The 14,466-nt window shown below is 39.6% G+C and overlaps 1 protein-coding gene across 9 annotated transcripts in view; it reads right to left on the minus strand.

Moving 5' to 3' along the window:
* The window catches only part of KIAA0232 (KIAA0232 ortholog), a 68,579-nt gene that overhangs the window by 8,659 nt on the left and 45,454 nt on the right, over positions 1-14,466 (minus strand). For 6 of the 9 annotated variants that reach the window (XM_057426754.1, XM_057426752.1, XM_057426755.1 and 3 more), the window contains 3 exons: positions 11,786-11,852; positions 10,275-10,356; positions 6,172-9,469 (listed from right to left, as the gene is read on the minus strand). In XM_057426754.1, the coding sequence (XP_057282737.1) occupies positions 6,172-9,469; positions 10,275-10,356; positions 11,786-11,852 (3,447 nt within the window). Of the gene's footprint in view, positions 1-6,171; positions 9,470-10,274; positions 10,357-11,785; positions 11,853-13,938; positions 14,044-14,466 lie in introns of those variants that run through there. The other 3 variants (XM_057426758.1, XM_057426761.1, XM_057426760.1) reach the window with 3 other exon arrangements.

Consider the following 14,466-nt stretch of genomic DNA (forward strand, 5'->3'; position numbering starts at 1 on the left):
CCTATTGCTGCTTCAAAGATCAAATTACAGTGAAATGATTCTGTAATCTAGCTGGAGTAAAGCAGCTAACCAGAAGGTGAAGTCTGGTGAGCGTAAATGGACAGCAACCATTTTAAACAGTGTATTTGATCTCCAGCATAGTGATGGAAAAGCAATTCAGTGTTTTAAGGATACAACTGAATAAAAGGGAAAACATGCAGAGACATGAAAGATGTTTCCCGCTCCATGAATGGGGCAGCAGCCAATGAGATTTTTCCTCTCCTCTTCCACTCACATATGTATTTGAAATAAAGCAGCCAGGGCAGATCACTGTTTTTCACAGACCTATTGTATTGCTGCTTTCTTTGCAAACCTGCTGTAGAAAGCAGTATGTAATTTCTTAGCTGATGGAGCTGTATTGTGGGAATGCAGCATGACATCGTGTTGTTTTGATCTGTGGAAAAGGACAAGCTGCTCTGGTGAGCACATCCAGACTGGGCCCTACCACAGCACATATCCGGGAACAGCATTTTACCGTTTGGCCCGTGCAAAGCAAAGTACAGCACAGGATGTACCCAACACCACAGTTTTCAGCTGTGAGCAGCAGGCAGACAAATAAGTGGGGCATTTGAGTGGTACCACTGGTTTGCTGACAGGGCTGAAGTTTAACTGCAGCTTCTGTATAACAGGATGTTAAGACAACTTTTAGGAATATCTTTGATAGAGGCTTTTAGGCAGGCGAGGAAGCAATGACCACCAAAGCTGGGAAAGACCAGGTCTAGAAGTATGAAATCAGAATCCAAGGAAAAAGACCCAATCATAGAATGGTTTGGGTTGGAAAGGACCTTAAGATCATCCAGTTCCAACTCCCCTGCCATGGGCAGGGACACCTCATACTAGACCGTGTCGCACAACGCTCTATCCAGCCTGGTCTTCAACGCTGCTAGGGATCATGATATAATTTTATAATATGATTTTAATTATAAGCCTGGTACTGTCCTGAATGATAAGTGCCTAGTTGGTAAGCTAAGCAACAAAAGGTAAGAGAAATTCAGAGGGGCCAGGAGGATGGGACTCCTTCCCCCCTCTCCCGATGTATACACATGAAGGGAAAGGGAAGCTCATATTGATAGATTTAAAAATATATAATTAAAAAAAACCACAAACCCCAAAAAACAAAAAACAACACAGGCCTTCCCCCACCCCCAACCCCCTGAACTGCAAAGTATTTATTCTATTTTGTTACATATATATATATGTATTTCTCCTCAGGTTAAGAGGTTGAGTGCTCCCTTAAGTAGTTCATTGGGAATTTACTTTCTCGTTGGCAAAGGTAACAGCTTCATTTTGCAACTTCACATTAATTTCTTAAGACAGCATTTATGAACGTGCAACACATTTTTCTCCACTAAGAACTGGTATAGGAAGTACTTAACATATTCAATCTTATTTTATCAGCGGTCTGCATAGGAGAAAATATTACTACAACTTTTTTTTGCTGTTCCTTAACTAACCATTTTACATGAGGCAGTAATCATTTGTGCTGATTTCCTTGCTTCCATCACGAGTTCCTCCCTACAGTTACAGGCAAAAGTCCACTGCAAGTGCATAGGGCAGGTTGGTTGCTCACTAGAACAACTGCACTGGTCAGAACTTCATTCTTCAAGCAGAATTTATGCAAAGCATCTTCTCAGACCCGGAGTCTACAGTTCTAAGGACCATCTGCCCACAGATCTTGGAAAAAGGGCACTTCCAGCATTTTGTGAGAAGTTTTATCCAATTTTCCAACTACACATCTAAGTAGCTGTTATTTTTAATCTAACCTGATATCCCTTTCAGGACAGACTGTGGATTTTACATACTGATTTGAAGACACCAGCACTGAATATTTTTCTTTCAAAGGATCAAGGCAGTGACAAGAGTTTTGCAGGATCTTAACAGAAGAGGCACTAAAGCCTCATTATGATCTGAGTATTATCTGAAGTATTACAACGGGCAGTTTCACAACCAACCACAGAAGAAGTAAAAGTCATCTTGATCTGTAAGTACAAATTTCTTTGAACCTTCTCTGCATCCCCGCACTATCAGAAAGAATACAAGAAACACATGAATAATTTAGCAATCAAAGCGGCAACGAACCCCACTGAGTCATGGAAAAAAAATAAACAAATTACATTTATTTTATTGGCTTACTTGAAACGTTGGGGTTTTCCTCAAGGTTTTTATCCTGTCATTGCAAATTCTATCTTTTTAAGGTTCCTCTCACATAAGATACTTTCACTCTTCAAAATCTCAGCAAATTGTCTTACTAGTGAGAAAGTTAGAGCTCCGAGTCTTTGTAGGTGTTGCCACCATCAGCATTTTATCAAGAACTGTGTGGTTCAAGCCTTTCTCAGTCAGCCCCCAAATTACTCTCTTTTATAATGAAGTATTTTGCTTTCTATGTGGATACTGTACATGCTCTTTAATGTTTTTTTTCCCACTTGATTCTCCTGATTTTAAGGCACAAAGCAGACCCCTCTGAATTTTGTCTCCCTCTTGTCACCACCTAGGCTTATGGCAGGTTATCTCCTACACTACTGACCTCAGAACCAATGTGTGTAGGACACCCCTCCTTCTCCTCCTCTCGACAGCCCTTCCTAAAGGGGTTATACACTTAGATTGCATTACTCCAGTCATGCAAAGTACCTCACCAAATCTAGCATGTCAATTCAGCCATGAGATCCATAAACATGGGGTTTGCCAGTAAGACCTCCTCACCCACAAATGCACTGTCCTAGGCACATTCAGACCTTGAAACTTTGGTACCAATCCCAACAAAACCCACCAGTCCCTTTATGTCAAGGACTCAAGAGAAAAAGCATTTTTAGGGCACAGCTACTAGATCAGAGACTGTATAAAATTTATTGAAAAGGGATTCAGCATTATTATATTCAGAGATCATTAACAGCAGCAGATTGTGTACTTACCCACAACTCCACAGATAGACAGTAAGAGCATTTACTTTACGTCAGAGGATTTTTTTTATGGTTATAGGGTTTCTTTTGGTGGTGGTGGTGGGGTTTTGGCATCTTGGTTTCTGGTGTTGGTTTTGGTAGGCTTTTGTTTTGTTTGGATTTCTTGTTGTGTTTGTTTTGTTGTGCTTTATTTTCTTTAACCTTAACACTACATTTATAATTATTCACTTTTGAAGAACTTCTGCAGGAGCTATCAGCAAATTCCTGCTGCAAAATCTGCTGTAATTCTGAAAGAGGTGCTCTAATATAGAAGGTAAGAGGGTGAAAACTGAACCAGATTCTTTTACAGTCTTATAAACAGGCGATATTCAAAGACGTGTGTTTGCACAGCACATATATACTTCAAGTTTTCATGTGATCCAAACCAGAATGTGTTACTGTTACACTGTGGTCTACAGGAGTATTTCCACAGCCATTATTTCTGCAAAAATATCGGCGGTACCTCAGAAACTCAAACTTTATGTTAGGTAACAGTGAGTTAAAACACTAACTGCAATTTCTGTCATGAGTCAAAAAGAAGCACAGAAGTTTAATTAAACACAAACCTTTGCAAAGCTTGATCTACACTAATGAGGCAATTCCACTGCCTCTGCTCAAGTTCAGACTTTCCTTCCCATGCATGTACATGTGGGGAGTCCAGGAAGAATGTTTCTCCTAAACCGTTCCAATTCTAGGCATTTTATATTGATTTTGTTTAATGCTTATGAAAATAAATACTATCATTCTTCAAAAGAAATGAGTTTGCACATGTTAAGACATGCTTGCATGATATTTGCACCTCCTCCTGCACATCACAGACATCATCTTTACTGATTAAAGTTTGGTTCATTACCAACATAGTAAAATTGTTTCAACGCTTAAAAAAATCCTCCCTTTTTTACAGATAGACTTCACTACAAGAATAAATTTAGATGAATATTCTCAAGCCAAAAAGCCAATCATCTTCAGATGAACACTAATGGCTCTTACAAAAGCCCATCCTCTGAGGGCATGCTAGATGTAGGAGGGCTAGCCCTGTACTGCATTTGATCAACACCACATATCCTGGGGTGTAAAGCCTCACTGTCTGAATCAGAGCACAGAATTGACTTAGGTTTAAAACTAGGGCTGAAAGATGCGATTCCTTCTGGCTCAAATGAACACTCTACATGAAGAACTTGTGAAAATGGATTGTTCAGGTCAAAGGAAAAGAATGAGTAAGAATGTCTGAGTTTAAGTTGTAATCAAGTCCCCTAGGAAGAGTTTAATTGCAAACTGAAGTCCAGACTGCTGAGATGGTTGCTGGCCCTTTGTACTTCTCAGTGGCTCACAATTTTGAAGCATGAAAATGCCTACAAAATCATACGACCTGAGCATGGGAAGCAGTTAGTTTTGTTCTTGCACTAAGGAACTTAAAGAAAATAAAATGGCAGAGCTTTCTTAGAACTATTCAGTACAAAAAGGGTTTTTCCAAGCCTCCAGCATCAACTGTGGAACCACTGTTAAATTTATCTTACACCAGACATTTACTGCTTTCTTGAACACGTAAGTGGTTGAAGCAAAGATGAGAATAAACATCCTCACAGAGTGCTATGCATCCAGAAAGGAGATCTGTAAAGGGCTGGAAGGAACTTTAGACCCTCGGTGTCACAAGTAACTGTTCATCCATTATATCCTACTGTATAATGAAGTTAGAATCCACCTACTCCTGGTAAAAGGTAATTCCAGAATCCTTAGTTTATTTGTTTTTTTGATGACTTTCTGCAAGGCCTGGCACAAACACAGAAACTTCCTGGACTCCAGAAATGATTCCTGGAGCCACTTAAGCTCTGTTACTTGAATTTGGTTACAGCAGGAACTAAGATGTCTAGAAAGGGTCTGGAAAAGCCACAGACTTGATTCTTTCATGCAAGCAGCAGACATCAACCTACTGACACTGGGAAAAGAAGTTAGAACAGCAATTAATTTAAAGGAGGATGAGAGAAGAAACAAGGAAGAAAGAAAATAAGGAGCTCTGATTTTGTTCAACAAAAAGGTTAGCTCTGGTTTTCGCAAGAGAAAGGTTAGCTTCCAATACATGAATTAGCGTAAGAGTACACAAAAGCACACCGCAATCTGGGTGCAACTCTTCAGCTGAAATTGAAAGTAATTCCCTCCTACTGTAGATACTGCAACTGCTGACTATGTGGAAGAGGAGGCTGAAAAGAAAATCTAAGATGCAACTTATAACTATCCAGACAGTATCTCTGGGCTGTCCACACAACTGAATTAGTTTGCTGCTCAAGTATTTCTTCCCAAGAGCAGAAGAAGCTCACAGCAAGAAGAACTTGGACATTTTTGGCTGGAAAAGAGTTTTGCTCTTGATCATTACTTAACCTATAGCTGCAATTACCTGAAAGAAAACTCTCGAGTTTCACCTGTAGTTATCGTTAGGCCTCCTTGCAGTCTTGTGGTAGCGATGGATATTGTGCATCCATGTTTTATTTCTTTTTGTGTCTATGCTCACAACAACATCTTAGTTTCCAGACAGCTGAGCCTTTCTACAAACCTTTCTTTGCTGAAGTGTACATCCGATAATTCAACTCCAAATTCTACTTGGAAGTAACTGCATTGAAAAGACTGACTTCAGATCTTGCTCTTGAAAATTTTAAAGTAGGTTTGAATCAAAATCAGCAATATCTCATTAATCAAACTGTATGCACATTTTAACATATTATATGTAAATCAGATAAGACAAAAACCTAAGTTGAACAGATTTTAAAGTCACATGAGTGTACACATGCATATATTTCTAAAGGTATGCAAGATGACAGCGTCATGCCTGAAGATGGTTCATTTTTCACAGAATCACAGAACGACTGAGGTTCGAAGGGAACTCTGGAGGTCACCATGTCCAACTCCCCCTGCTCAGGCAGGGCCATCCAGAGCAGGTTGCCCAGGACCGTGTCCAGATGTCTTTTGAATATCTCCAAGGATGGAGATTGCATAACCTTCCTGGGCAACCTGTGCCAGCGCTCGGTCACCCTCACAGTGAAAAAGTGTTTCCTTATGTTCCGATGGAACCTCCAGTGTTTCTACAGCACTGTATTTTCTAGAGAGCTATACAATTACACACATTCTAATTGAACTGTCACATGGCAAATTGCTGGTTATCAGCTGCCAGCTGCAAATTCCGTAATGTTATATATCCACATACCTCTTCAAGCTCTCCTGAAGAAACAGGATTATCCTCGTACGTGGGGAAGTGGCACCCTGCTTTACAACTGCAAAACCTGCTAGTCTCCTCACGCGGCTCCACTATTCTGCAGTTTACTTTAGAGCTCTCCATCACCCTCCCATCTAGAGATTCTTTCATACTGCATTCTAAACAGGGATCTTGGTTCCCTACTGGCAACATCCCAGCCGACTCTTCTTGGGAATCCAATGATGTTTGCGCACTCTTCTCCATTCCAGACTTTTTTAATCTGGGAAGGAATTTTCCAGATTCAAGCTCTGATTTTCCATAATAATGACCTTCTTTTTCTGCATCTTCTTCCAGAGGTTTGAGATCTGCTTGTGGATCCTCAAATACATCTACTTGAGAAGGGACAGCAATACCTCCCTCATCTTTCTCTGATTCAAATTCTGACTCACTTCCACCACCTGGAGAAAGTTCAGATGCAGAAATCGGGCGAAAGTGAGTCCTTGGAGAAATCCTTATAGCCCTGTACTGCGTTCGATCAACACCACATATCCTGGGGTGTAAAGCCTCACTGTCTGAATCAGAGCACAGAATTGACTTAGGTTTAAAACTAGGGCTGAAAGATGCAATTCCTTCTGGCTCAAACGAACACTCTACATGAAGAACTTGTGAAAATGGATTGTTCAGGTCAAAGGAAGAGAATGAGTACTCAAGCCCTGGTTCTTCAACTTGAAAGTTACCACAAGCTCCCAGTAAGTCTTCATGGAAGATAAAAGAAAACCCCTTATTTAATCCGTTATCTCCACTCTTTGATTGCTCATTCTGTTCAAATGACACATATGGCCTCCATAACTGCCTGTGACCAGGGGCAAAGCTATTACCTGGGGTCATAAACACATCTGTACCAGCTATTGTCACTACATCAGAAGCTGCACATTGTAACAAGCTCCCTTTTGAGTGACTAGGTGGCACCACGGCCCATTCTCCATCACTGTTAAATGTTTTGAGCTCCCCATACACACCACCAAGTATAAATGAGTTTTCTTTATCCTGGTTAACATCCCAAGGTTTTGATGGTGTAGTATAGTCACCACCATCTACTTTTGATAAATCGTTTGAGACAAAGGCTCTCTTCTCTAAATTCTCCTTTTGACCTTCCCAAAGGTGATACTCTGATCTCTGCACTGCCTTACTGGGCTCCTGGAGGGTTTCAACTTTTGCTTCTGTATCCAAACAGCAGCAATAATTATTTACATCAGTTGAAAACAATTCATCTTCTATTCCTTCTATTTCTACCATCGCCGCCGAATTCCTGTCTGTCATATTTGTCCAAATATCTTTAATAACCCCTGAGCTGTAGCCATCTCCATGCGGACTGCTTTCACTACACCCTTGTGTAGCTTCATAGTCTTTACTTTCTGCTTTTTGTTCTAGCTGAATACCACAGACAGATTCTAGCTTCGATTTTTTCTTGAAAATCAAAGTGGGCATTTCTCCTAAAGTTCTAGCTTGTTGCTGGCAAGTTTCTTCTGGCAAAAAATCTAGGATTTCTTCATCTACATAACTTGAAGACACTCTAGGAACTACATAATTCATCTCTTCTGTATTAAATTGCGTGGATTCTTCATATGGAATATTTAAAGTCTCATTGTCTGAACGTGTTTCTTCCGAGTGTGACCATGGACTACAGGTTCTCGTTGAAAGATTGGAACAGTGTTCATTTTCATCAAAGGCACTATTTTTGGTCCATATTAGCAATCTAGACTGTGTTTTCCCAAGAATATTAGCAGTGCTACTAGAATCTGCATTTTCATTTCCCAAGTTGAGTGTTTCAAAAGAAAATGGTAAAACAGAGTTACTGCATTGCACTTCAAACACTGAAAAACAAGAGTTTATACCAGACCCTTCATTAATATCTGAAAAGAGCTCTTGATTGCCAGCAAGCATGTGTGAATTAAGCATTGTGCTGTCTAAGATGGGGGAGAATCTGATGGGAGAATCTCCTCCAAAACTTTCCCCATCCGCATCACCAGAACTAGAAGATGAACAGCACTCCCAAAATTGAGCTAAATTACTAAGGTCTTGCAAGAACCACCCTTCAGCACCAACAGAGCTGGTCGAATCTGTCCATATTGCACTTTCCCCTTGCAACTCCATTCCATCTAACACTATGCAACATTCTGCCTCAAAATCAGTTTTTTCTTTACTCTTTTGTCGAATCATATTTAAAATCCGACTCTCCCCTTGCATCGTATCTGAGGCACCAGGATCCAACATGGATTGATCAATATCCACTTCATAGAAGTGCGTTAGTTCTGACAGATGAACATCATCTAAATATTTATCGTCCTCTGGTTGAGAACATATTGAGGTCCCAGCGAGGTCAATATCCTCATTTAGAACTGCAGGCATTTCTACAAAGTGACCATCGATGAAAGTACCTGCTGCGAGGTATGTTTTATGAATATTATTGTTGCTAATACAAAGACCATGCACTGATTCAGACAACTCTTCTACAGCCTCCGATGGCACGCCACATAGATCTTCTCTGTTGCGGTACGTAGTCTCCAGCTTGCTTTTTCTGCTAAGAGGAACAAAGTACTCCGTAATCGGCTCAGTATACCACAAGGGTTCTTCTTTATATTCCTTTTCGTTTCTGCTGTCTAAATACAAATCTTTCCCATCGCTACCGCCAGCTTCTTTTCTTCCTAGTTCTTTTAATGGCCTTTTACCTCTTTTGCACAGTTGTTTGATGGACCCGCTGCTACTGCTGCTGCTGCTTCCGCTGTGGACTTTTCTTTCAGCCTTTTCACTAGATTTCACTGAAAGCCTGCTTTGCCCATTACGCCCTTTTTTACTTCGAACCTCTCTTGTTTTGTGTCTTACTTTAATACATTTCATTGATGCCTTGTATTCACCTTGATTACCACTAGAACTTGAGCCAGCCTCGCTGGATTCAGATGACCAGGAGCGCGGACGCATCTTTCCCTCAGACTTATGTCGCACTTGCTTCTTGTACAAAACAGACTTCTCTTCAACTGTGTTGTTAGTAAACTTGTTTTCTTTCTCGTTTTTACTTTTCTTCTGCTGGGCTCTCTCCTGTACAGTGGCTGATACTTTATTACTTCTGTCTTTAGTTACTTCACTTTCACTATTGCAGTCCTTTGGAGAAGATGTATCCGTGCTAGTTGGTGGAACAGTGGACGAAGATGAGGAGCTAGAGTAAGAGCATACTTTGGATTTATTCCATACAGTCATAATTTCCTGCAGGCAAACTGGCTTTTCAGAAAGAGGAGGAAACGCTTCATAGTACCTGAAAGAGAAATAAAAAGGTGACATTCAGAACTGAAGAACTTCAGGCGGGCATGAAGATTAGAAAGTCTTACAAAACCACATCAAAACACTACTGATTTAATTTGTTCTACATATGTACATGCCACTCATTGCACTGTTTATTTGAAGGATAACAAAGGGGAGATTAAGATAAGACTTAGGAGTGCTTAATATATGTCTAAAATACACTGCCAAGTAAAACAATCCCAGTTTTAAGGAGTACTAAACTAGACAGAAACTGTGGATGCTTAAAACAGTGAAGGCCTGACTACAAGAAGCAATCATATCTCCAAGAGAAGTCAATGGCAATACTTCTGGGTACTTCAGTGGACTCAGGTACTTGGAAACTAACAGAGTACTCTGGTTTTAAACAGTTTAAGGGTTATAAAAGAGTTTGTTTCACATTTCTGCAACAGAAGACAAAGACTTCTAAACCTAGGAAACCAATTCTCTCCCTTTGAGTTAAAAATGTTAATTAATGCTGGTTTAAAGGCTTTTAATTTGTCTTGTTAACATGGTTTTAAGGAAACTAAAATACAGTACAGTTTGAGTTCTGAATATAGCCAAAGAGTCAGGAATGTTTAGCCAGAAATTAAGCTATCCCATAGTACCAAATGCTTGTATTTACCAGTAAGATTTACAAAGGAAGATGGAAGGAAAAAAATGTATTTCTTACTATCCACAAAACTCCAGATTCCCCACTAAGTTAACATCACTGTGTTAAAATACAGGAGTAAAAGGAGAAAAAAGTATCTCAGAGAACAATAAGAATAAAAAATGCATACATTTCTACTTGATCCTTTGCTGTGGGAGATAAATCAGTCTCAGGAGACAAAGAGCCTTCTAACTTTTTGTGAATCTTCTCCTCTGTTTTGGAAGAAAATTCCAAATGCTTAACAGAAAAATTCAAAACGCCAGTGTATTTAACAGTATTTAACAAAAGCACCAGGATACATTCCTGTAATAGCAGTAAAAGTCCATAAAACACTGTAAATAACATAATTTCTTGTCTGGTTGTTATACATGAAGAAATTACAAGTTACCACCCAAGAATCAAGTTTTCCTCAGCTGTTAAGTCCTGCAATTTTCACTAGACATGACTGGCAAAGCAGCTGTGTGCAACTTCATGGCTAGCAATGCCCCACTAGCAGACTTGTTATTGTATAGTCAGTTACTCCATAGCCAAATCCTTATCTCCTTTCTTGCATCGCTACGTATAAAGGAAGATTTTTTAAGAAATCAACTATTTAACTAAGTATCTTTATGAATGGTTGCACCTAATGTCTCATGTATTTCACTACAAGGAAGTGCTCCTGCAGTAGTTGCTGTGCTCTAGGTAGATGTAAAGGCGTATTTCCTGTGTGAGGGGTCACTCTAAAGACTTCTATTTCTATTAAAATCTGTAACATACCAGAAAAAAAAAATGCTGTGAGATAATGGTCATTTTACTTTTTCCCCTCCAAAATAAATAGTCAGTCTCACCTTGGCTCAGTAAGAAAGTGTCACAGCACAGCACTATGAAATACTAAGATCTGACTAGCAATTACTGTTTAAAAATAGGGAAAGGGAAATGGCTAAACCCCATGTTTTTTATTTATGTTAAATAAATATTTACCATGCTTTAAGCAGGTACATACTTATCCCTTATTTATTGCTATTTATATGACATGCTAAGCATATTAATTTTACTGTGTCAAAGACTGCTGTGATGAACTTTCATTGGAGACACCACAATTTTATAGTATGTTCCCTGCCCTAAGCTTGGCAACACCAAGTCCTCATTATCATTTCCCTAAAGCCCAGAAACTTGAAGCACACTTCTCAGCGACGGCTACTTGGGTGCTTTTCACAGGCATAGCTTGTATGCAGCTGGCGTGAGGTCAGTCTACTCCTTACAAGTATCAATAGCCAAAAGGAACGAACTCAAGACTATTCTGACTTTTTTAGTGGGGAGGGGGAATGAATGTTCATATCCAGCTATTCCTGCTTTTTTAAGTACATAATCCTGTTGTGGTTTAAGCTAAAAAAAGCAGGCATAGCTGGACATGAGCAGGTACAGCTTTTCATGAGGAAAACTCCACTTGTGAATGGCTATTCCTTAGGTAAACACAACATACTAGTACAGAATTGCTTAAACTATTTGAATGGAATTATTCAAATGTATTTTAAAATTGCATGGCCTGTATTAAAAGCTACTGAATTAACAGCCCACTCCCCCACCCTCAAGTCTCAGAATGTTACACAGCTTATGAATACAATATATATGGCCTCAGAAGTTTAAAGGTTTATTCCTCACCTTGCTTACTCTGAAGGTCTTTCAGTCGGGAGCAAAGCTCCTCCACTAACGTTTCAATCCCAGAGCTCTGCACAGCAACAAAACCACAGGGGAAAAGAAAAAGAAAACATAACTTATTAAAAAGAATATTCATTTTACAGAAACACATCAAGACAGTAAACATATCTTAGTGGATGTGGTTTTCTTTTTGCATGGTAACTGTGCATTAAAAACCCACAAAAATTATTCCTAGGTATACATTCATTCTTATAAATACATGAATTAGAGGTCAAAATGATTCCATGAAACAGGTAGTAACATTCACACATTCAAATGACAAGCCGTTGTACCCCCAAGGTTTTGCTGCCTCTGCACCTCAGATTTACTGCACTGTATCACTCTGGATTTAGCCAAGAGTCTCATGATAAAGTTCAATAATCAACTACTTACTAAGATGCATTTTAGAAAGCTAAGCTTGACCCTCCTAGTTGCACAAAAATTTAACTGTGAAAAAGGGACTGCTAAAAGGTTGTTGAAAGTCAGAAGTGAAGGTGAAAGGAAAACAGTATGAAGACACGTACAGATAACGTGGTAGAGAAGGAGAAGAAATGCTTCCACAGTATCTTTATCCACAACTTGCCCACAGTTTTGCCAGTTTACAATGCCCAGCTTTTTCTCTTTTTAAACATTGTGGTGTTTACTCAGGAGAGCAGAGGGAAAAATAAACACCTTATAAACCCCTATTTTCCTCCCTTATTCCTCCACATAAACCTTCCATACATTCAAGATTCCTTTTAAAACCCATTTCACTGTTATTCTCACATGCTTCTGATTTCATTATCCGCCTAGACTTGCAAGCAGTAATAGATAAACCATCAGCACTGGAACAGCATATACTGAAAAATAAACACACACACAAAATGGTACAAGATAATACCAGCTGTCTCAAAGGAGAACCCCCCCATGCTATTCTAATGAAACAGAAGTTGAACTCCGGTCAGCAAAATACTTATTACAAACATATAGTCTGAAATGACCATTCTTGCTGGAAAGAAAACCAGATGAGGTGTGTACTGCGTAGATGTTTGTGTTCTTATTACTTCAATGCTCATGGATCATGCTTGGAGATCAAACTTTGCGCTTTCTGTAACTGCTAACAGAAGGCTGGAATCACAGCTAAACACAACAACCTGTAACAAGTGGGGAGGATGAGAAGTCTCCTGCACATAACCATACAGCTGAGAATGGTAATGAGAAAGAACTGTGCAGCTTCTTGTATGCTATGCGCAGCTTCCTCAATAACAACTCCAGCAGCTTGTCCCCATCATACTTGGAGATTTTGAGACTTAGACAAACCTCCTACAAAATTATCTCACCTTCTGAATTTGACATGATTTTGCACGCATATAGTCATGGAATATGCATTCTCTCCAACGATAACGCAGATCAAATATCAAGTAACAGAAACACATGAAAAAGAGTTTGATTTGCTGTGTCACCATGGTAGTATAAAGCTTTCATTTTCCTAAGAACTAAGAGTTTCTTCTCTTTCCTGATGGCTGGCTACAAATTGCTGAGGAATATGAGTGTATGTTGATAAAGCACAAGAAAACATTATGGAACAGGGAAAACTAATTTATACAGTGAAACTAGTTTATTTAATCCTCTGTCAGAAACACACACTTGAAAAATCATATACTGAAGCAATGACTTATAGGCTAACTTCTAAATTTCAATTAGTTGCAGCCAAGTGAGAAAGCAATTTTCTGTTCCTAACTGCATTGCTACACTGAAGTGCTAAATATAAACCTTTATGCCACATACTTAAGTGAGGATGACTTAGCAATATTAAACTTTAGAAGGCATCTTCTGTATCAGTAAATTTACCAACATAACATAAATTGTTTAGAAAGAACCAAGCAGCACAGTAATATGGACAAACCTATGCAGTTCTAATAATTGCCACTTCATGCCTATAGCACTCCCGACTCCCCCCTCATCCCCCTGAAAGGGCAACAGAGGAGGAGCTGGCCTTGGCTTGGCTCAGCTCTCCCAGCTCTTTAATCAGACACCTGTAGCAAATACTCAAAATCTAAGGACTAAAGATTCACCTCCTTAAATTAACTATAACACCACGTCAAAAATATCCCCCAAACCAGCAACAATTAGCTCACCATTACACCGAAGAAGTGAAAACTTATAGAATCAAGAGCTTCATTTCCTCCTGTACCATGAAACTAATACTGGAGTCAGCTGATGCGCTGCCTGCTGTCCTGCATAGCTCCCTGGTGGAGCTAGTGCTAGCTTTAAAAAGGGGGGGGGAAGCCACTGTGCAGAATGCCAAGCCTCTAGAGACCACTTGCTCAACCTCTTACTGCAGTATATAAAACCAAGCTGCAGACTTAACATAACGAATGCCTCGGCGATTATTTCCTATGCGACAGTGCTGTTCACGGAGTATGAGATTTAGTTACTGCGTTTTTTCATTGTTGAAGTTAAGGCATTGCAGTTGCAGCAATCCCACTGCCAGAAAGAAAGATATTCCAGGCGCTGGCTTGGTTCAGGAGGACACAGTCAGTTAACAGAATTAGGTGATCTGCCTAAAGTGCTTTGCTTATGCTCAAATTTAGAGACAGTCCCCAAAGAGCGCAAATAATGGAGTACCTTAAAAACATTTTTCAACCTGGAAGTCTTAGTGCCTA

The sequence above is a fragment of the Pezoporus wallicus genome, unplaced genomic scaffold (genome assembly GCF_028554395.1).
Source record: "Pezoporus wallicus isolate ANWC-B61680 ecotype Strahan unplaced genomic scaffold, APGP_CSIRO_Pwel_v1 scaffold_13239, whole genome shotgun sequence".
Lineage (NCBI taxonomy): Eukaryota > Metazoa > Chordata > Aves > Psittaciformes > Psittacidae > Pezoporus > Pezoporus wallicus.